At 55.7% G+C, this 27,290-nt stretch overlaps 1 protein-coding gene across 3 annotated transcripts in view; it reads right to left on the reverse strand.

Moving 5' to 3' along the window:
• ARHGAP23 (Rho GTPase activating protein 23) overlaps positions 1-26,857 on the reverse strand; it is a 95,961-nt gene extending 69,104 nt beyond the window's left edge. Inside the window, exon 1 of one of the 3 annotated variants that reach the window (XM_030800468.1) lies at positions 26,710-26,857. In XM_030800468.1, the coding sequence (XP_030656328.1) occupies positions 26,710-26,718 (9 nt within the window). In that variant the 5' untranslated portion in view covers positions 26,719-26,857. Of the gene's footprint in view, positions 1-17,633; positions 17,907-26,709 lie in introns of those variants that run through there. The other 2 variants (XM_030800467.1, XM_030800472.1) reach the window with 2 other exon arrangements.
• Between the last annotated feature and the right edge of the window lie 433 nt (positions 26,858-27,290).

Here is a 27,290-nt window from a genome sequence, read left to right on the forward strand (position 1 = left end):
AAGAGCAAAACTCTGTCTCAAAAAAAAAAAAATGTTGAAAGATGAAACAAATGAACAGGTCTCTCCTTGGTGCTCAGGAGAAGGCTCTGCCCACAGAGGTTGCCCAGGAGCTGGGCACCTCCTGCCTGGAAGACCTTTCCCTGCCATCCCTTCTCCACTGCACCTCCTCAGAGTCTCTACTGTCATCTTTGGAGCCCTAGAGGTCCCCACACAGGGGGATCGCCCAGCCTGAACCTGGCACGCATCAGGTCCTTGGTGTTGATGGGGGCCTGCCATCCACAGAGGCTGCCATCCCCAGTCATGCACAAACTCTTCCAAGGCTGCCGGCAGGACCTTGGAAGAGTTTTCTTGGCAGAAACCTGGCTCAGTGTGGGGGTCCTCAAACCCACCAAGCACACACATGCCCGTTCCAACGCGCCACACGCTCACACCCACCTGTAACATACACACAAGTGTGTGCCCACAGAGACACCACCGCGTCCTCTCAGGCACTCCTGGAAATGAGCCCGCACAATGAAGGGTGCACATCTCGGCTGCCCGACAGGCAGGTCCTGTGGCCAGCAGAGCCCCCTGCTGGCCCAGCGCTGGCATGCCTCATCTCCTTGACAACCCAGAGGGAGCAGAAGGGTCATTCCCTCAACCTCGCTCCCCAGGCCCCTAAGCTCCAACCTGCCCTGGGATCTTCCCCTCCGCATCTCCTACAGAGATGAATCTCCTGCAGAAGGACAGAGCAACTGTGGAATCTCGGGGTCTCCCTTTGGTCAAGGAGAGAGGCCAGAGCCCCTTTTCAGACTAGACTGGAGCAGTCATTCCTAGAGGCAGGGGAATGCCTGCAATTACTCTTCTCTAAGGTCAGCAGATCCATCCCCCGGTCTCACACTGGACAGCGCATTTCAGAGGAGACTAGGGGAGAGCTCTAGGTGTGACTCCGCCTGCCCCCCGCCCCCCGGGAGTGCTTTCTGTTGTCTGACAGCCTGGGCAGAGGTAACAGGTGCACACACTGGTTTCCTTCAGGCAAGAGCTGGGTCCCAGTCAAGCTAAGACCATGTCCCCTCCCAGGGCAGGTCTCAGCAGATTCTGAAAGTCTCCCGGGGGCACATGGGGCTCCCTGCAGGGAGAGGCTGTCAGCCCCACCCCTGAAACCACCCACCCCCTCACCCCAGCCCTGCCCATCCCTCCCGGTTACCCCTACCTTCCCCTTCACACATGTGGCCCTGCCTATGAACTGAACCACTCCGTAATCCAGTCTGTGATGCCCAGAGGCAGCTGGACAGGTGGCAGGGACAGTGGCTCTGCAGGGACAAACAGCCTCCCCTGTGCCGCTGCTATGAGGGAGCCCCTGGGCTGGGCTCTCTGGTCAGAAGAAGACAGATGGCATTATCCTCACTCCAGATCCTCCTCCTGCCTCCCCCTGCCAGTTTGCCTGGCCCCACATTTGGAGACAGGATAACAGCCACACAGTCATGAATACTTGTTGAGTGCTTACTATACCCTAGGCACGCTGCTGTTAAATGCACTAACTCATTTAACAGCAGAACAACCTCTGGAAATAAAGGTGGCACACAGCACCCACCACCTGGAACTCCTGGCTCTCCACCGGGTTGGATGCTAGGCAGGGAATGCTGGGGTGACCTGCAGGGGCACCGAGGCGTGGGGACAGGGAGGCTGGTGAGAAAGTGACCACTGTCCTGGCATCAAGAAAGCTAACACAGAGAAAAGGCCACACTTGCCATTGGTACTGGCCCTGGCCCTTTTCTGGCTGTGTGACCTCAAGACCATCACTCAAGGTCACTCAAGTTTCCTTATTTCTTCAGCTATAAAATAAAGACAGGGATACCAGCCTGAAAAAGTTGCTGAGAACCAAGAATTAGGTGTTATGGCCCCAGCCCTCCATCCCTGCATCGGAGTAGACTCTGCTTCCTAGATGTCTCTGGAGTCTGCTCACTTCATTACACCATTGCCCTGCTCCAAGTGGCAGTCACCTCTCTGGCATCTGACAGTCCAGATTGATTATTTTAATATTATGACCACCAGGCCCTGTGGGACGCGCCTTGGCCCCCACACTCACCACACCCTCTTCCTCTGTGCTCTGGCCACCCTGGCCTCCTTCCACCTCCTGTGAGGACCAGGCACCCTTCCAGCCTCAGGTCCTTTGCACATGCTGTTTCTGGAATGCAACCCATGCCCTGATTCACTCCTACCCACCCTGTTGCTCTTAGCAAAAATGTCACTTCCCGGCCGGGCGCGGTGGCTCACGCTTGTAATCCCAGCACTTTGGGAGGCCGGGGCGGGCGGATCACGAGGTCAGGAGATCGAGACCACGGTGAAACCCCGTCTCTACTAAAAATACAAAAAAATTAGCCGGGCGTAGTGGCGGGCGCCTGTAGTCCCAGCTACTCGGAGAGGCTGAGGCAGGAGAATGGCGTGAACCCGGGAGGCGGAGCTTGCAGTGAGCCGAGATTGCGCCACTGCACTCCAGCCTGCGCGACAGAGCGAGACTCCGTCTCAAAAAAAAAAAAAAAAAAAAAAAAATGTCACTTCCCCAGGCACACCTCCTCTGGCCCCAGACCAGGTCAGTTACCTGTGCACCCTCTTATCAGTGTCTACTTGTTTATGAGCTTATTTTGACCAACATCTCCCCACAGGGCTGTGGGTCCTGGAAGGCAAGGACCATGTCTGCTTTGCTGGTGGTCAAATCCCTGGCTCCTGGCCCAGGGTGGGTGCTCTGCACACTGTTTCTAAATGTTGGAGAATGAATGAGCCTTTCCTCAGAGAGTTAGGGGTAACCAGAACCCTGTCCCCAGGAGGGGTCTAGCAGAGGCAGGGGCTTTTTATATCCCCACCCCTTCCTCAGAGGGAACCAGATCCAGATGTCAAGGTGCTGGAATAAGGAAGAAAGGGGGGCCGGGCGTGGTGGCTCATGCCTGTAATCACAGAACTTGGGGAGACAGAGGCAGGAGGATCCCTTGAGCCCAGCAGTTTGAGACCAGCCTAGTCAACATAGTAAGATCCCATCTCCACAAAAATAAAAATAAAAATTAGCCAGGCGCCGTGGGGCACACCTGTAGTCCCAGCTACTTGGGAGGCTGAGGTGGGAGGATTGCTTGAGCCAAGAGTTCAAGGCTGCAGTGAGCCATGGTTGTGCCACTGTACTCCAGCCTGGGCAACAGAGCCAGATCCAGCCTCAAAAAAAAGGAGTGGGGGAGAAAGGTGTGGGGAAAAAAGGGGGAGCTGCTTCAATCCTCTTTGCATCTCTGTGCCCTCACCCCAGCTGGCCATACTCCAGCCACGAGCCCTCCTCGTGGGTTCTGCAACGTGCCAAGCCCTTGTCCTGAGACTCAGGGCCTGCTCCCCCATCCAAGTTCCCCTCTCCCTGGACTATAATACAGTGCCTGCCTGCCCCCTCCCCCTCCCCTTCTTCCCTTGACTCAACCCTTACCCTCCAGGTCTCAGCTTGACTTTCTGAAACGCTTGTCTAACTTAGCAAGCTAAGGAATCTGCCATGGTGCCACAGCTAATGTCAGCTCGGGATTGAAGCTGTGGGCAGAGCCCAGACTCTCAGCCACCTCATTATATGCCTCATTACTACCGGTTTCTCCCTCCAGGCCCCGCCCTCTCTGGGGCCTCAGTTTCCTTATGTGGGCTCTTCCATGACGAGGGACTTGGACATCTGTAGATTTCAGGAAGATTGGTTGAGAGGAAGAAGGTGGGGGAAGAGGTTAAGGGAGGAGGGGAAGGGGGAAGAGAGAAGAGAGGAGGGAGGGGAGGACAACAGAGGGGCGGCTGCTTTGGGCCAGCCAGACATGAGAAACGCCAAGTATGTGAAGTACGCCAGCCCTGAGCTATGAATAGTGCGCCAGGCTGGCAGCCCAGGTGGGCCTTTCTGCCCCTCCCACGGGAGCTCCGCACAGGGGGCCTGAAATGGGGAATGGGCCATGGGCTGGGGAGGCACACTTGGGGACAGAGCAAGGGGTGTTGTCATGCAAATGAGATGCAAATACACAGCAGCAGGCAGGTCTGATTGGTGGATCCCTGTGGGGCTGGGAGCATAGGCCGAATGGTCACTCAGCAAAAGGCAGTGCCCAGCCTGCAGCACAACCCAGGGCCTCTGCCCACCCGCGCTGTGGCCCCCGCAGCTGCATTTCCCAGGCTTGGAGGTTCCTTCTGGTCACCTGTGGCCAAAATCCCACCGCTGCTGTGCAGCCTCTGGAGGCCTCTAAAGGTCGTGGTAAGGCTCTGCCTGCCCCGGACACCATCCCTGACCACCCCAGCACCAGGTCAGCCACTCCTTGGAGCTGACAGGTCTGACAGACAGCTGGGCACCTGGAAATTATGACATCCCCAGTCCCGGCCTCTAGATCCCTCCCCTCATCAGTGATCCCGGTGGGACACACACTGGGCTTAGAGGCTAGAGGCCCAGTCCATGGCTCCTGTCTGGCCCCTTGTGTGCCCCCAAGGAAAGTGGTCACCTTCAGAGCTGGTTCCTCTTTCTTTCATCCTAGGACTGTTCACTGGGTGCCACCAAGGGCCTGGCACTGGGCTAGGGGGGCCAGTGACACAAGGGAAGACGAGTCAGAGGCCAGGTTTCAGGTCCCAACTGCACGACCTTGGTCAAGTCCTTTCCCTCTCCAAGCCTCAGTCTCCTCAGCTGTAAACTGGGTCCTGGAGAGGACTCAATGTTGAGTGCCTGGCATGTAAAAGTTGCTGAACAAATCAGTGCCGTAGTCTGAGGATTTTCAAAAACCAACAAAAGCAGTTCCTGGTTTTATAAAACCAAAGACATAGACACGCAACAAATAAAGGTGCTGTAGGGCATAGTGTTTAAAAGTTCCTAAGCAGAGCCTGGGCATAGTGCCTCATGCCTGTAATCCCAGCACTTTGGGGGGCCGAGGTCGGAGGATTACTTGAAGCCAGGAGTTAGAGACCAGCTTGGCCAACATGGTGAAACCTTGTCTCTACCAAAAATACGAAAATTAGCCAGATGCAGTGGTGCGTGCCTATAGTCCCAGCTACTTGGGAGGCTGAGGCAGGAGAATCACTTGAACCCAGGAGGAGGAGGTTGCAGTGAGAAGAGATCGCGCCATTGCACTCCAGCCTGGGTGACAGAGCAAGACTGTCTAAAAAAAAAAAAGTTCCGACTGGGCTCGGTAGCTCAAGCCTGTAATCCCAGCACTCTAGGAGGCCGAGGCAGGCTGATCACCTAAGGTCAGGAGTTAGGCCAGCCTGGTCAACATGGTGAAACCCCATCTCTAGTAAAAATACAAAAATTAGCCGGGCAGGAGAATTGCTTGAACCTGGGAGGTGGAGGTTGAAGTGAGCCGAGATCGCGCCACCGCACTCCAGCCTGGGTGACAGAGCAAGACTTGGTCTCAAAAAAAAAAAGTTCCTAAGCAGGATTCAGAGGAAGCTGGTTTGAATCCTGACTCAGGCCCACTTCCAAGCTGTATGTCACTGGAGAAGTTACTAACCTCCCTAAGCTTCTGTTTCCACAGTTATTAAATAGAGATAATCCATCGCCCATGGGATTGTTGTGCAGATTAAAGAGACGGTGTGTGTAAAGTGCTCAGCACAGCAGTGTCCCTGAGCGCCACAATACTTGTTTGCTATAACCAATACTCCCATTGTTATTATTATTGGTGGGCAATGCAGTGTCAAATGCTATGGGAACACTCAATTCATCAGTCAGCAGCATTCACTCAACAGGGCCTGGCCTAGAAGCTGGATATAGAGCAGTGAACAAGACAAAGTCCCTACCCTCGCGGGGCACAAGATCTAGCACACAGAGGAGGAAGTCGCCATATATTTGAGTGGTGGAGGGAGGCTTTACAGAAGATATTTGAACTGCGCATTGAAAGAGGAATAGGAGTTGGAGAAATGAAAAGGCAGAGAAGGCCCTTCTAGACGAGGGAAAGAGACGGTACAGCAAGTTTCTGGAAAGGGGAAGAGGGTGACATACTCCCACTCTGTTTTGTTTTTTTTTAGACAGAGTCTCACTCTTGTCACCCAGGCTGGAGTGCTGTGGTGCGATCTCGGCTCACTGCAACCTCCACCTCCCGGGTTCAAGCAATTCTCCTGCCTCAGCCTCCCAAGTAGCTGGGATTTACAGGTGCCCACCACTATGCCCAGCTAATTTTTGTATTTTTATGTATGTATGTATCTATTTATTTATTTTGAGATGGAGTTTTGCTCTTGTTGCCCAGGCTGGAGTGTAAAGGTGCAATCTAGGCTCACCGCAACCTCTGCCTCCCAGGTTCAAGCAATTCTCCTGCCTCAGCCTCCCGAGTAGCTGGGATTACAGGCATGCGCCACCACTCCCGGCTAATTTTGTATTTTTAGTAGAGAGGGGGTTTCTCCATGTTGGTCAGGCTGGTCTCAAACTCCCAACCTCAGATGATCCGCCCACCTCAGCCTCCCGAAGTGTTGGGATTACAGGTGTGAGCCACCACGCCCAGCCAACATACTCCACTCTTATCCTGCCCTTCCAACTGTACCTCCAGTTTCAGCTCCCATCTTCTTTCACCTGGTCTGCTGCCTCCACTGCCCGAGACCCTTGTGTGGCTCCGAAGTAGCTAAGGGAGCAAGTTCCTCAGTATGGCATGAGGAATACAACCTGATGGGGAAGGCAAGGGGCAGGATCTGGTCTCATTGGCCTTCCCGACCTGACCTCCTCCCTCTCCTCTGGGCCTTGTATTCATCAATCCCTTAAGAGGCCAGGCTGGTTCATGCCTCCTTGCCTGTGCTAATGCTGGGTCCCTCTGCCTGGCACGCCCTTCTCCCCTGCTCCTCCATCCCTTTCTTGTCCCAGCAAACACTTTTTTTTTTTTTTTTTTTTGAGACGGAGTCTCACTCTGTCATCAGGCTGGAGTGCAGTGGCATGATCTTGGCTCACTGCAACTTCCACCTCCCGAGTTCAAGTGATTCTCCTGCCTCAGCCCAAGTAGCTGGGACTAAAGGTGCATGCCACCGCGCCCAGCTAATTTTTGTATTTTTAGTAGAGATGGGGTTTCACCATGTTGGCCAGGACGGTCTCGATCTCTTGACCTCGTGATTTGCCCACCTTGGCCCCCAAAAGTGCTGGGATTACAGGCGTGAGCCACCGTGCCTGGCCCCAGCAAACATCTTTCAAGCTTTGGCAAGCCTCATTTCCCCACAGTGAAGCCTTCTTCCCCTGAGTGCTGGAGCATCTTTGGAGGAGGCAGGGGCTCAGCCATGTTCATTGACAGAACCCTGGGGTCCCCCACGCCACTCACGAGAATACCCAGACTCCACACTGAATCACAGAAGACACAGAGAAGCAGAACTTAATCTACATCTCTCTGCTCCCACCACTAATTACATCTGCCCTCCCCACCCCTTCGTTATGCCAACCTTTGCTTGGATTTCAGGGCTCAGCTGTGGAAAAGACGGTCTACCTTCCCTGGGTGAGGGGTGTCCTCCCAGGCTCTTTGTTGTCAGAGAATACAGCAGTCACCACAATGACAGACCTAGGATTCTGAAAGACTCAGCTTTAATTTTTTTTTCGGGGGGGCGGGGGTAGGGGTGGATAGGGTCTTGCTCTGTTGCCCAGGCCAGAGTGCAGCAGTGCAGTCATAGCTCACTGTAGCCTCAAACTCCTGAGTTCAAGCAATCTTCCCAGGTCAGCCTCCCAAGTAGCTGGGACTACAGGTGTGCACCACCACACCTGGCTAATTTTTTAGAGACAGGGTCTTGCTATGTTGCCCATGTTGGTCTCAAATTGATCTTTGGCTCATGCCTGTAATCCCAATACTTTGAGAGACCAAGGCAGGAGGATCACTTGAGCTCAGGAGTTCAAGACCAGCCTAGGCAATGTAGGGAGACCCCCATTGCTACAAAAAAATTAGCCAAGCATGGTGGCGTGTGCCTGATTGTGCCACTGCACTCTAGCCTGGGTGACAGAGCAAAACCCTCTCTCAAAAAAAAAAAAAAAAAAAAAAAAATCCTGGCGTCAAGCAATCCTCCTGTTGAAGCTTCCCAAGTCTCTGGGATTACAGGTGTGAGCCACCATGCCTGGCCCAGCTTGAAATTTGATGCTTGGTGACCTTGAGTGAAGTTATTTGCCCACTCCAGGTCTCAGTTGTTGCATCTGTATTTATACACTCCCCTTATGACGGTACTTGAAAATCGATCAAAAAGGATTTCACTATAGAATCCTCAGGTTAATGATAGATTTGGAAACCGGAGATGAGAGAAAGGAGATTAATCATATCACCAACTGGTTTTTAACCAATCCCTACGGCAATTCTACCCAGCTTCCGGCTTCCAGCTTTAAACTCCTGTTAACGCCTATGTGACCACACTCACTCTCCAATGATTACCACGGTGAAGACATTGGCTTGTGGAGGCTGCAGGTCCGTCACCCCAGTCAGACTGGGCCATTTTTACATTAATATTTTTGGCAGGGGGCCCCTAAGGGGTGTTCTGGACTGATCGATGGGCTGGATGCAAATCTTAGAACTCATGCTTCTACAATCTTTGTGGAGACTTTTTGTCTCGCTTTTGGGCGGTAGGAAAAGCAGACAAGGAGGCCCTTGAGGGCGGGGTTGTTTCTCATTTATCCAGGTCCCAAGAGAGAGCCTGGAATGCAGAGCGCAAGCAACCAGCGATCACCACTGACAGTGGGTTCGATTCGGCTCGGCTCCGGCCCACTGCCGGACTTTCCCAAGCCCTGGGCTTCCCATGCTGGGGTCAGGGCCTTCTTCTGCCCCAGGCTGAAATTACGGAGAGGGCAGGAGGGGCACTCTCTGCAAGCCAGACCGGAGGAATATCCTCAGCATCCCCAGACCACGCCCCGTCTCTCAGATAAGGCTTTCCCTAGCACTGGGGGTACCTAGGCCTCTGGGCCACTGGAGAAGAAAAAGGTCCCAGTGGGGAAGGAAGAGGGGCTGCTTCTCCCTCATGTTGGCAACCCCCGCCTGGCTGTGTGGTCCCCATTTTCTGCCTCCTACCCTCCCCTCTTGCAAACATCCCCCGACCATCTCCTAGGCTCCGGACCCAACCTCAGCTGTCCCCCTCGCCTTCCTTGAAACATCTAGGTGCTGTGTGGGAGGGGCACAGTGCCAAGGCTTCATTAGAGCTAATGAAGCTCAGCTCTGTGATGCCAGTGCAAGATACAGTGTGCAGACAGCCTCCATTGCAGCCTGGGGCCTCCGCCCCCTCCTCCGCCCCTCTTGGGGAGGAACCCAGGGCCACACCTCCAGAAGAGGAAAGGGAGATTTATAAGAATCTTCCCAGGCCAGGCACCATGGCTCACGCCTATAATCCCAACACTTTGGGAGGCTGAGGTGGGCAGATCACCTGATGTCAGGAGTTCGAGACCAGCCTGACCAACATGGTGAACGCCCATCTCTACTAAAAATACAAAAAAATTAGCCGGGCATGGTAGTGGGCGCCTGTAATCCCAACTACTCAGGAGGCAGAGGCAGGAGAATCACTTGAACTCGGGAGAGGTTGCAGTGAGCCGAGATCGCGCCACTGTACTCCAGCCTGGGTGACAGAGCAAGACTCTGTCTCAGAAACAACAACAACAAATTTTCCCCAGTACAGAGACTGCCGTGAGGCCAAGGAGAGATCAGGTTCCAGGGCAAGAAGTAGAAACAGCATCAGATTCGGTGGCAAGGTTCTCCCTTGGGCTGCCAAAGGCTCCCCTGTGCATTGCTCAGTCCAAAAGCCTGGGGTCCCCCTTTCTACTTGGACCTTGGGAACTCACCAGCAGGAACCACTCCTTCCTCTCCCTCTTTTCATGGAATCACCGCAGGTCAGACCTGAAGGGACTCTGGGCACTTCTCTACAACCCTCTTATGACAACTCAACAACCCAAGGCCCCTTCCTCCTCCCGCCTGGCATCCATCCTCTCAAGCAATCCTCCTGCCTCAGCCTCCCAAGTAGCTGGGACTACAGGCGTGAGCCGCCATAGTCCCTATGGTCCCAACCGCACAGGGCTGGCTTCCTTCCACTCTTGCTGGTCCCTTCCTCTCTGCTCTATCCCCTTGGCCTGTCCCTTCTCTAGGCCTCAGTTTCCCCATGAGGCAAATGGAGAGACAGGGAAGGAGGGTGGCCTCTGATATTCCTCCAGCTGAAGCAAAGGAAGATGTCCCCTCTCTGGGTAGTTTTCCTCCTCCTTCCATCCCTTTTCAGGAACAATACAGAGTTCCTCCACCTTCAGCATAAGGGAGACTCCATGGGGGAGGTGGGGGTGTCCCCTCCAGCCTCTCCCTCCTGCCTTCGGGGGCTCTCAGGAGCAGGAAAAGCTCTGGATTGCCCAGGTCCCCACCTCTCCCTCCTCCCAAGAGCTCTGAGTCTGGCGTCCACACCCGATTCTTTCCAAGCTCTCACACTTTTGGGGAAATTAAAAAGGAAGAAGCAGCTGTTGACACAGGAGCACAGAGCCAGACAGAAGTCAGACTGGAGACAGAAACACTCTCGGGCCAGAATGAACTCGGCCCCTCCCCAGGTGGGCCCCCACTTGGGGCTAAGGCCCCTTGCGTGGTTGTCCTCCCACATGGCTCCCACATGGTCCCCCAGCCCACCACATTCCTCCGGCCCACACACCTCCCGCCAGCCTCCACACCCCAAGAGGCCAAGGCCGGGTCTGTTTCTATCCCTCAGGCCTCGGCCTGTGGGTCTCAGTCATCCCCATGCCCCGCCCCACGCTGTCTCTCCTCCCAGGGATTCAGGCCGAGCTTTGAAAGGGTCACTTCAAAGAGGACCTGCCTTCCGAGGGCCTAGCCAGACCCAGGGCCAGCTCCTCGGCCAGATTCCCGGCAGTTGGGGACAAAGGCCCCACTGTTCCCCGACCCCCGGACGCCCCCAAATGCACTGGGCATAAGAAGTCTTTCTTTCCCCAGTTCCGCTCCTTACGGGCCCGGGCTCCTTGCCACCGGGAGTAGCCCTGGCTCCTCCTCCAGGAGAAGCTGGGGGGTTGGCGGGACAGGGAATTACTAGTTTCCCCACTGCCACCACCATACACCCAAACCCCTTGGGCACCCAGGATGATGACAAAATCCAGCCGGGCGCGGTGGCTCACGCTTGTAATCCCAGCACTTCAGGAGGCCCAGGCAAGTGGATCACCGGAGGTCAGGAGTTCGAGACCAGCCTGGCCAACATGCCAGCCAACATGCCGAAACCTTGTCTCTACAAAAATTTAAAAAATTAGCCAGGTGTAGTGGCGCACCTGTAATCCCAGCAGCCCAAGAGACTGAGGCACGAGGATGATGACACAACCCTGGGGCCAACCTCAGGACTAGTGGCCCAGGCTCCTCTCTGTCCCTCGGCCACCAAGCCCTTCCTGGGCCTAGAATGCAATCCCACCTTTTCCCACCTATCAGAACCATACCCACCCTTGCAGGCCTCCTCCAGGCAGCCTCTCAGGACTACCTATCCTCTGGGGAGCCTCACAGTCCAAACCATAGCAGCCAACCCCTGATGTTCCCAGAGGCTGGGGACATCTCTGCCTGCTCTCCTCAATGCCCCACAGTAGGAAGTAGGATTCACCTGCTCCTCTAATTTCCTATCATATAGTGCTGATCCCAAGGCAGGGCCCTTAAAGTTTCCTGTGCCAAGCCTTTGCTGAATTCTCTCCAGTGCACATCATTCTCCAGCCTGTGCTTGCCCGGACCTCACTACACCTCCAGTGATAGGGGCCTCATTACCTCCAGAGGCAGGTCACTTTCTCTTTAGATTACTCTGACCATAAAGGTCAGTACTTTTTACTGAGCCAAAAGTGCATTGTTCTCATTTCTATCCATTGATTTTTTTTAATAATAGTTGCTACCAATAATTGAGATTACTAAATGTCAGCCACTTTACCAATACTACCTCATTTAGCCCTCTCCATAATTTTGAGGGATTATTTCAGGGATAAGAAAACCAGCCAGGTGTGGTGGCTTACACCTGTAATCCCCGCACTTTGGGAGGCCAAAGTGGGAGGATTGCTTGAGTCCAGGAATTTGAGACCAGTCTGGGCAACATGGCAAAACTCTGTCTCTATAAAAAATACAAAAATGGAAAAATTAGCTGGGCATGGTGGCATGCACCTGTAGTCTCAACTACTCAGGAGGCTGAGGAGGGAGGCTCACTTGATCCCAGGAGTTCAAGGCTGCAGTGTACCAAGCTCACACCACTGCACTCCAGCCTGAGCAACAGAACAAGGCCCTGCCTCAAAAGAATAAAAGAAAACTGAGGCTAAAACAATGAAGTAACTTGTCCAAGGGCACAGAGTGAACAAGGAGTACATCTAAAATTTGGACCTCAGCAGGCTGAAGGCAGGCAGAGCTTTTTTGTTTGGTTTGGTTTCGTTTTTTGAGACAGGGTCTCATTATGTTGCCCAGGCTGGAGTGCACTGGTGCAATCACGGGTCACTGCAGACTCGAACCCCTCAGCTCCAGTGATTTTCCCACTTCCACCACCTGAGTAGCTGGGACTACATGTCCAGCTAATTTTTTTTTTTTTTTTAGACTACATTTTGCTCTTGTCACTCAGGCTAGAGTGCAATGGCGTGATCTTGGCTCACTGCAATCTCCCTCTCCAAGGTTCAAGTGATTCTCCTGCCTCAGCCTCCCAAGTAGCTGGGACTACAGGTGTGTGCCACTTCACCTAGCTAATTTTGTAATTTTAGTAGAGACAGGGTTTCACCATGTTGGCCAGGCTGGTCTCAAACTCCTGACCTCAGGTGATCCACCCGCCTTGGCCTCCCAAAGTGCTGGGATTACAGGTGTCAGCCACTGCTCCTGGCCCCAGCTAATTTTTAAAAATTTTCTGTAGGTATTGGGTCTCCTTGTGTCGCCCAGGCTGGTCTCAAACTCCTGAGTCCAAGCGATCCTCCTACCTTGGCCTCCCAAAGTGCTGGGATTACAGGTGTGAGCCTCTGTGCCCGGCACCAACACCGTTTCTGTGAGAGGTGGAGAAATGATAGTTGGGACAGGCCCTGCCCCAAACCAGGCTCTGTCTAACCCTCTAACTTCAAAAAGACAGAATCTTCCACCACAAAGTGATGCATTGAGCTGAACATCTCAGGGCCAGACAGATGAAAAATAAACAGGCCTCTTGATTCCAACCTTTAGTTTTTTTCCAACATGCTCTTTCCTTAGCACCGACGCCTCAAAACTCTGAGGGAACAAGAGAGGGAGGGAGAGCCAAAGAGAAGCCGAAGATTGGGGAAGCCCCCGGTGGCCCTTGCCATGCTTCGATGTGGGCGAGTGGACCTTCCCTTCCTCTCTAGTTTTGGCTCAGGCACTGTTGTGAGAAAACAAGGTGTGATACACCTCCAAGCCGCCTTCCCAAGGCCCCAGCACCCCCACTTCCAAAGGGTTAGTCTACAGGAGTCTGGTTTTTCCCTACACACTGTCCCATTAGTCATGAATTAATTTTTTTTTTAAATCTTTTAACTTTATGGCCAAGGTAATAGCATCATTCGTGAATTCAGTCATTTGGTCTACAAACATTCTCTGAGGACTTGCTGGGTGCCAGGCCCTGTGGACACCAAGACAAACATGACACCTCTGGGGCCCCTTGGAATGGGGTTAAGAACATGGCCAACTCTTCAGCTCTGCCACTTACTTGCTGTGTGGCCTTAGGAAGCCATGGTATCTCTGTGTGTCCGTTTCTTTTTCTTTCTTTTTTTTTTTTTTTGAGACGGAGTTTCACTCTTGTCACCTAGGCTGGAATGCAATGGCGTGATCTCGGCTCACTGCAACTTCTGCCTCCCCAGTTCAGGCAATTCTCCTGTCTCAGCCTCCCACATAGCTGGAAGTACAGGCGCGCATCACCACGCCTGGCTAATTTTTTGTGTTTTTAGTAGAGACGGGGGTTTCACCAAGTTGGCCAGGCTGATCTCGAACTCCTGACCTCAGGTGATCTGCCCGCCTTGGCCTCCCAAAGTGCTGGGATTACAGGTGTGAGCCACTGCACCCGGCCTGTGTCAGTTTCTTAATCTGTCAAGTGGGGTGATGGTAATATACCAACATAGTGGTAAGCACTACGGAAGAAGTTGCTATTATCATTTTTCTCGGCCTCAAATAACTCCTGTCTGGTGGGGTAGACGGATATGAGATGGACCATCACAGTGTCAGGGGTAGAGCTGGACATGCGGCGCCCTGGGAGGCCACAGGCGGGGCTGTTCCCTGGTTTGTACTTCACAAACATTTATGGAGAACTGCTCTGTGCCAGGCTCTGTGCTGGCCACTGGGAACACAGAGATGAACAGGATACATTGTCCACTCATCCCTGCTCCTCCCTGCCCTCCCCTCTCCCTCTTAGAGCCCAGTCCAAGAACCCTGCACTAAGGGGGGCCACGAAGGACAGAACCAACCACAGAGGGAAAGGCATGGCCTGCGAGCTGGGAGTCAGAAGATGGGTCCTTGTCTGCCGAGGCTGAGGGACCTTGGGCACTCCCCAGTCTGTTTCCCCACTGTAGCGTAAGAGAGTTGGACACGATCACCCCTTTGGTCCTCACCCACTCTGACAGGTGGTAAACACACCCCAACCCAAAAGGGCTTTAAAATCTCCCCAAAGTCCAGCCCCAAGGCCATCTCAGCCTGACGTCCCACTGAGGCAGTGAGGGAGGAGACTCCCGCCTGGCGCAGACTGGTACTGCCCTGCTGACAAACTGGCACAATTTCACAAGAAACAGGGGGGCCTGGATCTAAAGGCGGGTTGTTTGAAGGGGGTGGGGGGTGCTAGGGGAAAGGCAGCACCAGCTCCCACAGGCCCTATTCATGTCTCTCTCCCGAGACGGTGAGAGCAGGATCATTAAAACCGGGCTTTGTCCAAATCCCTGACCAAGCCAATATCTCACCTTTGAACCCCTGCAGCCAACAGAGCAGGGCTTCACGCCCCTTTGGAAGGGAGACACCAGTGAGCCGAGCCCTGGCCCAGTGCTATGGGCCGGCATGGGGCAGGGCGGGAAAGACTGGAGGAGTAAAGAAATAGAACAAAAGACAAGCAACCAAGCTGCAATCCAGCCAGAAGCTGACCTTGATCTTGGGCTGTGTACAAAATGGACACAGATTTGGGGTGGGAGTGACAGCGGGACACAGCAGGTCCTGAGAAGCCAGATAGTGAGGGTGAGAGCCAGACTCTGGAGCCAGACTGCCACATTCCTACCCTGGCTCCACAGTGCACTGGGGGTGTGATTTGGGCTGCAATATTGGCTGTCTGGGCCTCAGTGTCCTCAACTGTAAAATGGGGATAATAATGGGATCTACCTCTTAGTGGTATTGTGAGGATCAAATGAGGTAGTTTTTATAAATCCTGGCCAGGAGTTTTTGCTGTCTGTGTATTAACTATGAGCTATACTGTGAAAGCAATTCCCCTTCCTTAAAAACAGTTTTTGTTTCCAGGCACCAATGCTCATTCGAATATATTTGCTGGAATATTTGATATCTCCAGTGACCATCTCCAGATTTCTACATTGGAATCCAACTTCGCAAGAATCCACCTGACCCACTATACTGGAGGAAACTTCCCTGCATGGCTAGCCTGGGATGCTGCGGGTCACAAGCCCCTGCCTAGAAGTTCTCCTGAGTATCTAACTGCAGTCCCTCACATTGTAACTTCTTCCACACTGCTGCTTTGTAGTCTCTCTTTTAACCTTACACATCAAGAAGTCCTTCTGAGTATCCCTGCAATGTAGGATGAAGCAATCCACTACCCACTCCTGCACTGCTCTGCTCAGAACCAGCACCCTCCCTCATCCCCACTCCCATCCATGCCAAGAATGCTGCACTTCTTCCCCATGAGCCAGGGTCAGCCCGAGGAGAGGGGCACAAGCACAGGGCCTCTTCCCCCCACCCAGTCCTTCTCTGCTTGGGCTGGGATCCACACAAGCCTGACCTATTCCCGTAATCAGACACCTTCCTAATAGCTTTCCTCCCCAAGCTTCATCTTGTGCCCTGACTACCCTCAAGTGTCCCGGGTTCTTGCCTGGGCACTGTCACTACGTAGGCTCAGACCCTCTCTGTGAAATGGGACACCAACACCTACCCTGCCCACTCCCCTTCTTCCTGTTTATTATTATTGAGGCCTTTGAATCCAGCATTGAATGTAGAGGATTTACTGCTCCCATGGTTCCCGAGAAGAGGTCAGGGCCTCAGACGCAGGATCTTGGAATTCCCAGCCACCTTGGGGTGGACCCAACCACACTGTGGGCAAGTGGTAGAAGCCGCTGGGGCCGGGGGCCTTTGGGCTGCCTTTGGAGGCGAAATGACTGGTTATATAATCGAGATTCAAATCGCATGCCAATGAGCCCATGGCAGTGAGAGCCGTCACTTTGGGGAATGGGGTCTGTTGCCCTGGCAGAGGGGAGAACCACATGGGATCAAAAGCCACTCACCCCCAGCTAGGCCGCAGGGTTGGGGTGGAGACAGAGAGGGGTGCAGGGGGTAGAGATGAAGTATGTGTTGTTGGTGGGGGGTTGAATCCAAGGGACTCCTGCTTAATGACCTCCCCCCCACCCCCCGTCCATCCTGAATTTCAAGTTCATAATTAGGAAACACACTTTGGCTGAAGGGAGTCGGAGAGAGATGCAGATTGAGGGAGAATTGAACACACATCCAGTAATCAAGGAACACACCAGTCTCCGAAAGAGTTGCAAGAACCAGATCCCACCTTCAACACTGCCGGGAAAGCTGGGGAGGAGGGTCCCCAAGTCTTTCAGCCCTGTCTAAAGAGGAACAGGCCTCAGCCCAGGCCTTGACCTCAACCTGGACCCCGGGGAATTTCTTTTCCGAGCTCAGGGAAACTGTTGGCCTGACAGTGTTCAACCCTTCAACTTAGAAGCAGGGAGGCCTGCTGGGGTGCTCCTGCAGGGCGGGCAGCCAGGCTCAGAGGTAAGGGAATGGCCCTGATCGGGGGATGGGGCCGGGAGGCCCCTGCTGGCCCCTCCCCAGCCTCAGCAGCTGGCAGATGAAAGAACCCAGGCAGAGCAGCCCAGCGCTGAGTAATGCCCCTGGCACCCCGCGCTCTGACCCACCCACAGCCGGTCGGAGAGGGCAGAGGGGAGGGCAGCCGCGCCGGCAGAGCCGGGGGTCCCGGGCCTGTTTCTAGAACTTCCCCAGGATCCAGGAGGGCGGCGGAACCGCGCCTGGCAACCCGTCCCGCAGTCCGACCCGGCAGGGGGCGAGTGTGGCGCGGGGAGGGGGTGTCCGGACGCCTTGGTGGAGGACGTCCCGCTCCGGGAACCCCCTCCCCCACCCCCCTCCCTCCAGCTGTGCCGGGGCCTCGCCAACGGAAAACGAAAACTCGGGCAGAGGAAACGGCGGCAGGCGCCCCGCCTGAAAAACCCGAACAAAAGCCGCGGGCCTCCCGCCCCCGCTGCCCAGCCGCTGGGGGCCTGGCACCGCCACCTGGGTCTGTGCCCCCTGCCCTGGCAGCCCCGTGCCCGTCCCGACCCCTTGCCTGCCTCCCTCCTTCCCACCCCTCTACTCCGGACAACTCTTGCTCGGGCCCCCTCCCGGGCCTGCCACCAGCTGAAGCTCCCTGCAGCGGAGCCCGCGGTGCCCGCGCCCACCGTGCGCCCCAGGCTGTGCAGGGCGAGCGGGGTCGCAGCGACCCCGGCCTGGCTGCCCGCTCCCCAGCAGCTACCGGCCCCGCCCACTTCCCTAGCCCAGCGCCCTCACCTGGGGGGGCCGGGGCTCCGGGCGGGGCGGGATCCCGACCAGGCAGAAGGCGACTCCATTCATCGGGTGGCAGCTGCGGCTCTGCGGCCGGGGCACGGCTGGGGGCGCCGGCAGGGACCTGGGAGGGGCGGGGCCGGGGGCGGGGCCCAGCGCGGTGTGGCCCCACCGGGGTCCGCCCCCTCGCCCCTCCCCCTTCCCACCACCCACCCCGCGCTCCCTTCGGGGTGCCCCGGCCGCCTCGCTCAAGGGCCACAGACCTGCAACCGGGCTGAGGCAGAGGCGAGCGCTTCCTGAGAGTTGGACGTCAGAGCCCAGCCTGGGGAAGGGAGGCGGCCTCCAGGAGACGCTTGCCCAGCCTCTAAGGGACCGGCCCAGATAGAGGGCCATCCAGGCCCAAGAAAGAGGACAAGGGCGCCGAACCCAGAACTAGCACAGGGACAGGGAGGGAGGGAGAGGGAAGCAAAGAGAAACAGCCAGCCAGAGATGGTCAGAAACAAAGATCCAGAGACCTAGAAAGCATGAGAAAGGCAGAGACAAGATAGAGACAGCGCAGAGAGAGGCAGAGAAAGTCAGAAACAAAGATGAGGAGACCCAGGATCAGAAAGGGGAGAAGACAGAAAAAGGCTTAGAGGCCTCCTTCCCTTTAGAGACTCCTAGACATTGAGACACAAGGGCAGATTTAGTGCAGGGGGTGGGGAGACGGGGTGCCCCTCAGTGTAGGGTACGCCCCTCCCAGCCAGAGTCTCAGCCCAGGATCCCAGAGAGGCAGGGGAGTCGAGGATAGAAGAGAGGCTGGCAGGTGCCCCAGCCCTTCGGACCCCCACCCAGCCAGTCCTGGGGCTCAGGCCATGGGACCAGCCCACAGTCCTGCTCTGCAGTGAACAGCAGTGACAGCAGAGGCTCCCAGTCACCAGCACCCCACAGCCACCCTTCCTGGCTTCACTCTGAGCTGGGCTTAAAGAGATGCCCTGGCCCTGAGCCAGCTTCTTTTCTTGTCCCCCAGAAGGACCCTCTCCAGCCCATCCCCTGACAGTCCAGGGAGGTACAGTCCTTCTGTCTTTCTTTTCTTTTTTTTTTTTTTGGCAGGGTCTCACTCTGTCACCCAGGCTGGAGTACAGTGGCACATTCTAGGCTCACTGAAACCTCTGCCCCCAGGTTCAAGTGATCCTCCTGCCTCAGCCTCCCCGAGTAGCTGGGACTACAGGCCCATGCCACACAGCCCAGCTAACTTTTGGATTTTGGTAGAGATGGGGTTTCACCAGGATGGCCAGGCTGGTCTCGAACTCCTGACTTCAAGTGATATTCGCCTGCCTCAGCCTCCCAAAGTGCTGGGATTATAGGTGTGAGCCACCACGCCTGGCCTTGTCCTTCATTATTAGAAAATAGCTAGAAAATTCTTTCTACTGTCTAACTCCCATTCTTCCTGCTTCTTACTTCCTGCAGCTTATGCTCACCTCTTTCCCATGACTTTTGCAGTTTAAGGGCCTTCCATATTCCTTTTCCCAGATTATGTAGAAAAGAAGGCGGAGGATAAAATAGGACTTGGAGAGAGGAGGCAGTGAAAGCGGGAAGGCCAGCTCTGCCTGCTGGAGTCACCACCTTCCTTGGGCAAGGAGACCCCTGAGAGCCGAGCAGCCCTAAGACCCCCACCCCTTTACCCTTGATAAGGGTTGGGAACTCAGGTCTTAGAGGGGTTGGAGTGCCCCAGACAACAATTAGGCCATCCCTACTCCTGTGAACCTGAGGAATGAGATACTGACTGGAGTTTAGATCATATGCTTCATTTAATGTATTTTAAATCCCCTGGCGGTCAAGAGAAAGGGATTCTGTTTCATAATAATGGAGGGGCAGTTAAATGACTCCTCTCCCTTCCTCATCCCTTTTCATCAAGGTCATGTGCAGCCAGAATTAGCCTCCACTTCTGGAAAGTCCTTCCTGCTGTCTAACTGTAATCTGTCATACTGCCTGGATTTTTTTTTTTTTTTTTTTTTTGAGACAGAGTTTCACTCTTTTTGCCCAGGCTGGAGTGCAATGGTGCCATCTTGGCTCACTGCAACCTCCGCCTCCCAGATTCAAGCTATTCTCCTGCCTCAGCCTCCCAAGTAGCTGGGATTACAGGCGGCTACCACCACACCCGGCTAATTTTTTGTATTTTTAGCAGAGACAGGGTTTCACCATGTTGGCCAGGATGGTCTCGATCTCTTGACCTCATGATCCACCCGCCTCAGCCTCCCAAAGTGCTGGGATTACAGGCATGAGCCACCGCGCCCGGCCTACTGCCTGGATTTTCTTGCTTAACTTTCAACCAGGTCCCTGTTCAAGCCTCTTTCTGCCCTATAGCTCCAATGGTCCAATGCTTGTTGCCACCTTGGCTCAGAGGTCCTTTAGGGGAAGGGTTGGCATCTGAAATCAGACTGAACTGAGGCCATGGGGGAGGAGGGAGGGTGGTGGCCATGGGGTGCCCCTGGCTCACTTTTTCCAGAGCCTGATGCCCTCAGACCCCGCAGGAGGGGGCGAGAGGAAATGAGCTCACACTGACCGGCAGGCGAATTCCTCCCTCCACAATGCACTGCACAGCCTCCCCCACCCGCTCCCACTTCCCAGAAAGTGCGGCTCTCTCCCCACCCTGCCGCCCTTCCCACCTCTTCCTGCACCTTGACCTGCACCCCCACCCTGTCCCAGCCCACCTCATCTATCTTCTCTAGCTGTTCTTCCTCCTCACCTTCCTCTCCATCCGGGCTCCCCTTCCTGTCTCGACACTCTGGGTCTCACTCCATGCATCCTGCCATCCGCCCCAGCACCCGCTGTATTCCTGTACCCTCATTTTTAGGGTTTGGAGCCATAGAGCCCAACATGGGGAGAGTCTCCCTGGTTGAGGACCCTCCTCATACTCCCCCTCTTTCCAAACTCCTTCCCCAGCCCAATCACCATCCTTCATTCACAAGGTCTACTATGTGAGGGGGTGGAGGAGAGGAGACGGTGGGGTAGGTTGGCCCTGGGAATACAGAGGTGAGGCCTAGATCCTTCCCTTGAGGGGCCTGGTCTTCTCCAATTGTGACTCTGTGGAGAACTCCCAGCACAGGAGCACGTTCAGCTGGAGAAGCAGAGGAGGCTTCTCCAGGAGGTGCCTTGAGCTTCTTGGGCTTCGTGGATGGGGCAGGGGAGGGTGGGAGTAGGGAAAAAGGCACTCCAGGGAGAGGGATGCTCAGGGCGAACCAAGAGGCAGGAGAGAGAGCAGACTCCGGCATCGGCATCGTGGCTGGAGCCAAGTGGAGGGTGCCTATGGGCAGGAAGCATGGAGGGATGAGGAAGGAAACACAGGCAGGGGTGTGATGCTGGAGGGGCTCCCAGAGGCGCTTCCGTGCTAGCCTGGTTTGGGGCAGGGAGCTGAAGCAGCAATGTGCCATGGCCACCGTGGCACATAAGGGGAACAGGAATGGAGGGCAGCAAGCAAAGGGATTCCGGGAGAAATGTACCAAAGCAAGGGGCAGGGGCAACAAACAACAGAGGCTCTGGGACTTGGTGAGCAGGAGGAAGGAAATGGAAGAGTCCAGGGCAAGGCCACGGCTTGGAATATCAGGTTGTCTAGGGTGTTCACAGAGAGGGGACAAGCCAGGCACGACGTCCTTTGTATGTGAGATCCCAGTTAAGCCTCACAAAGGCCTGTGAAATACATCTCAATCCTCATTCTATGGATAAGGAAAATGAGGCCCAGAGAACTCAAGTATCTTATCCAAGGCCATACAGGATTTGAACCCAGGCATTTGGGCTCCAGGGTCTACACACTTAACCCGCAGGCTGTGAGGCTGGTGGAATGGTGGCAGGCTGCTTAAACCCTGGGTCCATCTTCTGGAAGAGAGGCTTGAGCTAGAGACTCTGGTAGTCCCTGAGACCAGGGGTGTGGTTCAGATTCTCCAGGGAGAGTGAAGAGTGAGAGGAACCCTGGCTTGGGGGTAGGCAGAGAAGGAGGAGGCAACAAGGACTGGGAGGAAGCAGGCAGCCAGAGAAGGTGGCACTGTGTGGGGCAGAGACAACAGCCTCGGGGCCAGTGGGTGTGGGGGTCAGACTGTGCAGGGAGGAGGGGCCCCAGGGAGGAGGGAGTGGAATCTGCCCACTGAGTATTAACAGGAAGGGACAGGCGGGCAGCACAGGTGGGTGTGGACAAGGCAGGTGTCTGTTTGGGTGGGGAAGACTTCAGCAGGCTGTTGGGCTGAGGAGCAGGTGCCAAGGAGAGAGAGCCGGAGGGGACACAGGAGGGCGTGATGAGCGGACTGGAGGAAAAAGTACCTGGAGGCTGGGGCTCCAGAGGAGGAAGCCAGGTTTATGATGTCCTCAAAGGAGCACTGAATCAAGAATCTGAAGACCTGGGTTCAAATTCGTGCTGCACCCTCCCTGCCCCCCCCGCCCCCAGTAGCTGTATGACTTTTGAGAACAAGTACATTCTCAGAACCTCATTTCACCCTCTGTAAGATGAAAACGATAAGGCCTTCTCGGCCTGCCTCTGATTTGAGGCTCACATTTGACAAAGAATCTGAAAAACTCTGTGAGCTTAAAAGGAAAAACCATAATGTATGAAAGGTGGGTTATGGGGCACGGGCACCTACACCTGGCCCCAGCTCAGGCCCTTCCACCAAAGGGGAAAGAGCATCCCCTGGTGGAGAAGGATGGCAGGGCAGGACTAAAGGGGACAGCGGTTCTTGCACTTTGATGGCTTCAGCCCCCAGGTCCTCTACTTGTCCCCCACAGGCAACACCCCCACCACAGTTTGTATCTCCAAAGTGAGAGGGGCCCCATTTAATCAAGTCAAAAGACATTTATTGGCCAGGCGCGGTGGCTCACATCTGTAATCCCAGCACTTTGGGAGGCCGAGGAGGGCAGATCACTTGAGGTCAGGAGTTTGAGACCAGCCTGGCCAACATGGTGAAATCCCATCTCTACTAAAAATACAAAAACTTAGCTGGGCATGGTGGTGTGTGCCTGTAATCCCAGCTACTCAGGAGGCTGAGGCAGGAGAATCGCTTGAACTGGGGAGATGGAGGTTACAGTGAGCTGCAATCATGCCACTGCACTCTAGCCTGGGTGATAGAGTGACACTCTGTTTCAAAAAAAAAAAAACAAAAAGCAAAACAAAAAATTAGCCAGGCATGGTGGCACGTGCCTGTAGTCTCAGCTAGTTGGGAGGCTGAAGCAGGAGAATCGCTTGAACCCAGGAGGCAGAGGCCGCAGTGAGCCGAGATCGTGCCGCGGCACTCCAGCCTGGGTGACAGAGCAGAACATTGTCTCAAAAACAAAAATTATTGAGCACCTAGTACATGCAAACTGCTGTGTTGGGTGGTGTGGAGGGAACCGTCCCCATATTCCACGGAGGGCAACAAACACAGCAAAGGGTGCCTGGGATTGTGCTGAGATTGTGGTGCAAGCACAATGTTGAGCAAAACAAGAAGGAGCCTCCAGTGACTAGGGGAGGAAGAAGGGGTCTTGGGAGGCAGGCAGGGTTTGTCCCAGACCTCAAAGCCCTCTACTAGCAAATGTCAGAGAAAGGAGGGAGAGGGTGGGGCGCAGGCGCTGGCTACGGCCCCAGACATCCCATAGAGTGAACCTCACTGAGCATCTTTAATGATGGAGGGTGGGGCAATGGTCCACTCAAGATGATGCCAGCTCCCACTCATCCCTGGTGTCAGGTCCCCCAGGAATCCTGTGAGAAGAATCCCACCTGAACACCCCTTGGGGAGGGAGGCTGAAGACCCATGGCCAGGCTGGGGCCAAAGAGCTCTGGTAATCTGCCAAGCAGCTGGGGCCTACGCAGGAAACCTCTGGACAGCTGGCTACGGCAGGAGCGAGAGGCTGCATCTTCTCTGAGCTGGCAGCAGGGTAAGCAAGCCACACCCAGCGAGGCCCCATGTCAGGGCAGGAGGTGGCCGACAGAAAATCCACCCCTGGCACTCTGAACTGGCCATCTTTAGGGAAGCTGCGTTTGGGCAACCCAGCCCAGCAGGCTTTTCACTGTGTGACACCCCATCAGGGAAGGCCAGTGGCACGGACCGTGTGTATGAGTGAGTGTGCGCAAGGCTGAAAGATGCCTTACAAAAACCATGCGGTCACTCAGCAGGGGCTTGCAAACACCAAGACAGAGAAGAAAGGAATTAAAACACGTTGAGCACCCACTATGTGCCAAGCTCTTTATCAACATTATTTCATTTAGTCCCCATGACAACACTGTAAGGTGGGTATTATTAGCCCCACTATGTAAATGAGGAAACAGACCCAGAGAGGCTGAGTAGCTTGCCCAAGATCTCCCAGCTAGGATTCAGGATTCTAGCCGAAGTCTGATGTTGCTCTTTCTATCAAATGATCCCTCTGGGAGGGGTCAGGCCAGGGAGTTCATTCCAGCTCAGGGTGCTAAATTCTACGGTTCTACATAGGGCTTTTCAATTCTTCCTGCCTCTGTTCCAGGCTCCCAGCCCCTGCCCAGCCCCACCTGGTCCCTACACATCACTGCACATGGAACCCACCCTCCTCCCTGTCTCCATTTTGCCCTTCTGGAACGGAGGAAGGAGAGGAGCAAAGAGGAAAGAAGGGGAACATAGAGGAAGGGAAGAGAGAGGAAGCGAAGGGGAAGGGATTAGAGAGGAGGCTCCCACCTCCCCGTGGAAACTCTGGAAATCCCCCTGCAGCTGCTCCCCTCTCCTCTGTCTGGCCCTGAGCCAGCCCTGGGTGGGAGTGTTGGGAGTCAGATGAGGAGAAAAGAGGGGCGGGACTGACCACAGTGGGGCAAGCCCCTCAGTCCTGGCACTCACCCCACCCAGCAGTTCCAGCCCCCGTGAGAGATTCCAGGCATGCTCCCCTTTAAGGAAGCCCTCCATGCCAAAATCCACACATACCAAACAGACACATCGGCGGCTCACGCACTATAAAAGGATTCTTTGCTTTACAAGAGGGCTCAACACATGGGAAACTTAAAATAGGAGCTTCCCCTGGTGCAATGAAAGAAGCTCTGATTTCAGACGCACTCCATACACACCATGCTTCCGGTGCATCCAGAAAGCTGGGCGTTAACCACATCAGCCTAGGCACCTCGGAGAGTGTGCCGATCATCAGAGTCCATGTCTGTGGGGAGGGACCTCACAGTCCAGGGGACAGGCCGAGCTGCTGTACTTGGCAGAGGTGTCCTAGGACATCTAGAAAGGACCAAGAAGCCACCATTTGGCGTAGCTGGCAGAGATTTCACAGCAGCCCAGAGCGGATGAATGTCCAAGGCTTCCCAATGATTCTGTAATGGAGCCAAGGGCAGAAGCCCAATGTCCTGACTCCTCTTGATGTTTATCCTCCTAGGGGAGGGGACAGGGGAGCAGGCTGTCCTCTGGGAAAGGGGAAGAGGCTGATCCCCAGAACAGTTACGGAGGGCTGATGAAGGCCAATGATGGGCAGATGGGCTACTTGGAGGAACAACTCAGGCTGAGCTGCAGGCCCAGTGAGATGCATTTAGGATTCTCTAGACAGGAAGTAGTAGTGGCCCCTAGCCCTGCCCCTCTTTTTAAAAAAAATCCAGGTGAAATTCACATAACGTAAAATTAGCCATTTTACAGTGAGCAATTCAGTGACATTTACTACTCTTCCCTCCCTCCCCGCCCTACCACTATTTTTGTGTTCAGTCAGTAATGACAATAGCAGCCAGGCCTGGTGCTCTGGGGAGCTGCCATTGGCCATTTAAATTAATACCCAAGATGCCAAACAGGCCTGGAAACTGGACCAGCCACAGCCCCGCCCCAGACTCACACCCAGCCCAGGGAGGATGCCCAGAGCACTTTATGCCTCCCAGTGCCCCTCTCCAACTCCCCAGAACTTAGGGTCACCCCTTCCGCGGACTCCACCTCCCCCTGACTCCTCACCCTCCACCCCTCCTCACCCCTCTCCTCACCACCATCACAGGCCACCCACAAGCCCTCTGCCAGAGTGACAGGGGGCCTGTGCTCAGCCTGGAGGGGAGGGTCTCAGAGCCAGGGCCCCCAGCCACTGCTTTAGGCAGAACAGCCCCAAAGAGCTTGGGCCAGGAAAAGAGGGGAGTTAGGGCGGCTGAGTACTGAAAGGCGTGTCCCAAACAGAAAACTCATCCCACCTCTCCAGACCCCACCTGAGACCTCACCCCAAGTGGGGGTTGGGAAGGGAGTAAGGCAACCCCTGGAGCAGCCCCATCGCTCTGCCCCCCATCAGGCTGCTGGCCTCTCTTAGATCAGGGGGCTGCAAGTCAGGATACAGCCCCTTGCTCACTGAAGGGGACTGGTCCGGCTTGTCTGGGATTTGCTGAGCTCCGTGCAGGGAATGAGAACTCTGACCAGAGGGGGTCTTCATCCCCGCCCGCCGAGCCCAGCCCACACTCAGTGTATTCTGATGGAGCCTGTGTGAAAGGAAGGCAGCATCCCCCTCCCAAAACCTGGCTGGGGCTGCAGCTCTGTCTTTGGGATGCATTTGGAGAAAGCCTCCTAGCCCACCCCATCTTTTCACTGACACGAAATGGTGGCAGCAGCTGCTGCAGCTGCTGTGACTGGGAAAGGAGGGGAGCCGGGCTAGAAGAAACCCCTTGATGTGTAGGGGGAGGGGACCGGCGTATCTTGAGGTCCCACCAGGAGGGACTGGGGGTCAACGAACCGGTAGTCATATGGCACAGAGCCCACCCACTCCTTCATTCTGCAGAGCCTGTAGCCTCCTTGGGCCTGGGTTCAGGGAGCAGGGGCTGTACCCTTACCAAGCGGGGATGGGGGTTTCTCCGTGTGGGTGATCTCTTTCTGGAAAGGGGGTGGGGAGAGAGGTGCCCTCTGCACACGCCTCCCTGGGTGTCAGTGATAGGGGAGTACTCGTGTGTGTGTGTGTGTGTGTGTGTGTGTGTGTGTGTGTGAGAGCTCTGTGTCACATCAGTCCCATTCCTCCCCCAGAGCCCCCGCCCCGCCCGGAGCTCCAATGCCCCAACCCCTCCCTCGGTGGCGGCCCCCGGCGCTCGGCGCGCCCACCTCGCCGGGTCACAGCGCCCGCAGCTCTCTCTCCGCTCTCGGCCGCGCACCCACGCCCGGCGCCCGCTCACCTGCTCCATGCTGGGCCCTGCTATGCCGTCCTCGCCGCGCCGGCCCCAGGGGGCGCAGGGGGAGGCGGCCCCTCCATGCGCCCTGTCCGGGCAGCTGCACCCGGCGACCGCCAAGCTCAAGGAGCGGCTGGTGTCAGCGCCCGAGCCCCCTCCCCGCCCCGCCCCGCCGGCCCCGCCCCTCCGCCCGCCCCCTCCCCTCCTCACCCCGCCCGGCCCGTGGCAGCACCGCGCACCGGCGAGCACACGCGCTCACACGCAACCGCACAATCGCACGCACGCACGTGGGGGCACACACACTCGAACACACACACAACGCGCACCCGACCCTCGCACATCCCGGGCTCGCCCGCTCCGGCACCCCCTCTTCTGCCCGTCCCGGGGGCGCTGCTAGGGGAGAGGAGACCCCTGCAAGCGAAGCCCCTTTCCTCATTCCTGAGGCTCATCGGAGTCGGAAGGACCCCACTCTCATGCTACAAGAGCCAGAGAGGGGCTTGCCAGCGGTCTCACCGCACCTTGGCAACAGAGCTGATCCCAGACCAACTGCCTCCCAAGCTGACGACCCGCTGCAGGGGGTGACTGAC

The sequence above is a fragment of the Nomascus leucogenys genome, chromosome 19 (genome assembly GCF_006542625.1).
Source record: "Nomascus leucogenys isolate Asia chromosome 19, Asia_NLE_v1, whole genome shotgun sequence".
Taxonomy (NCBI): domain Eukaryota; kingdom Metazoa; phylum Chordata; class Mammalia; order Primates; family Hylobatidae; genus Nomascus; species Nomascus leucogenys.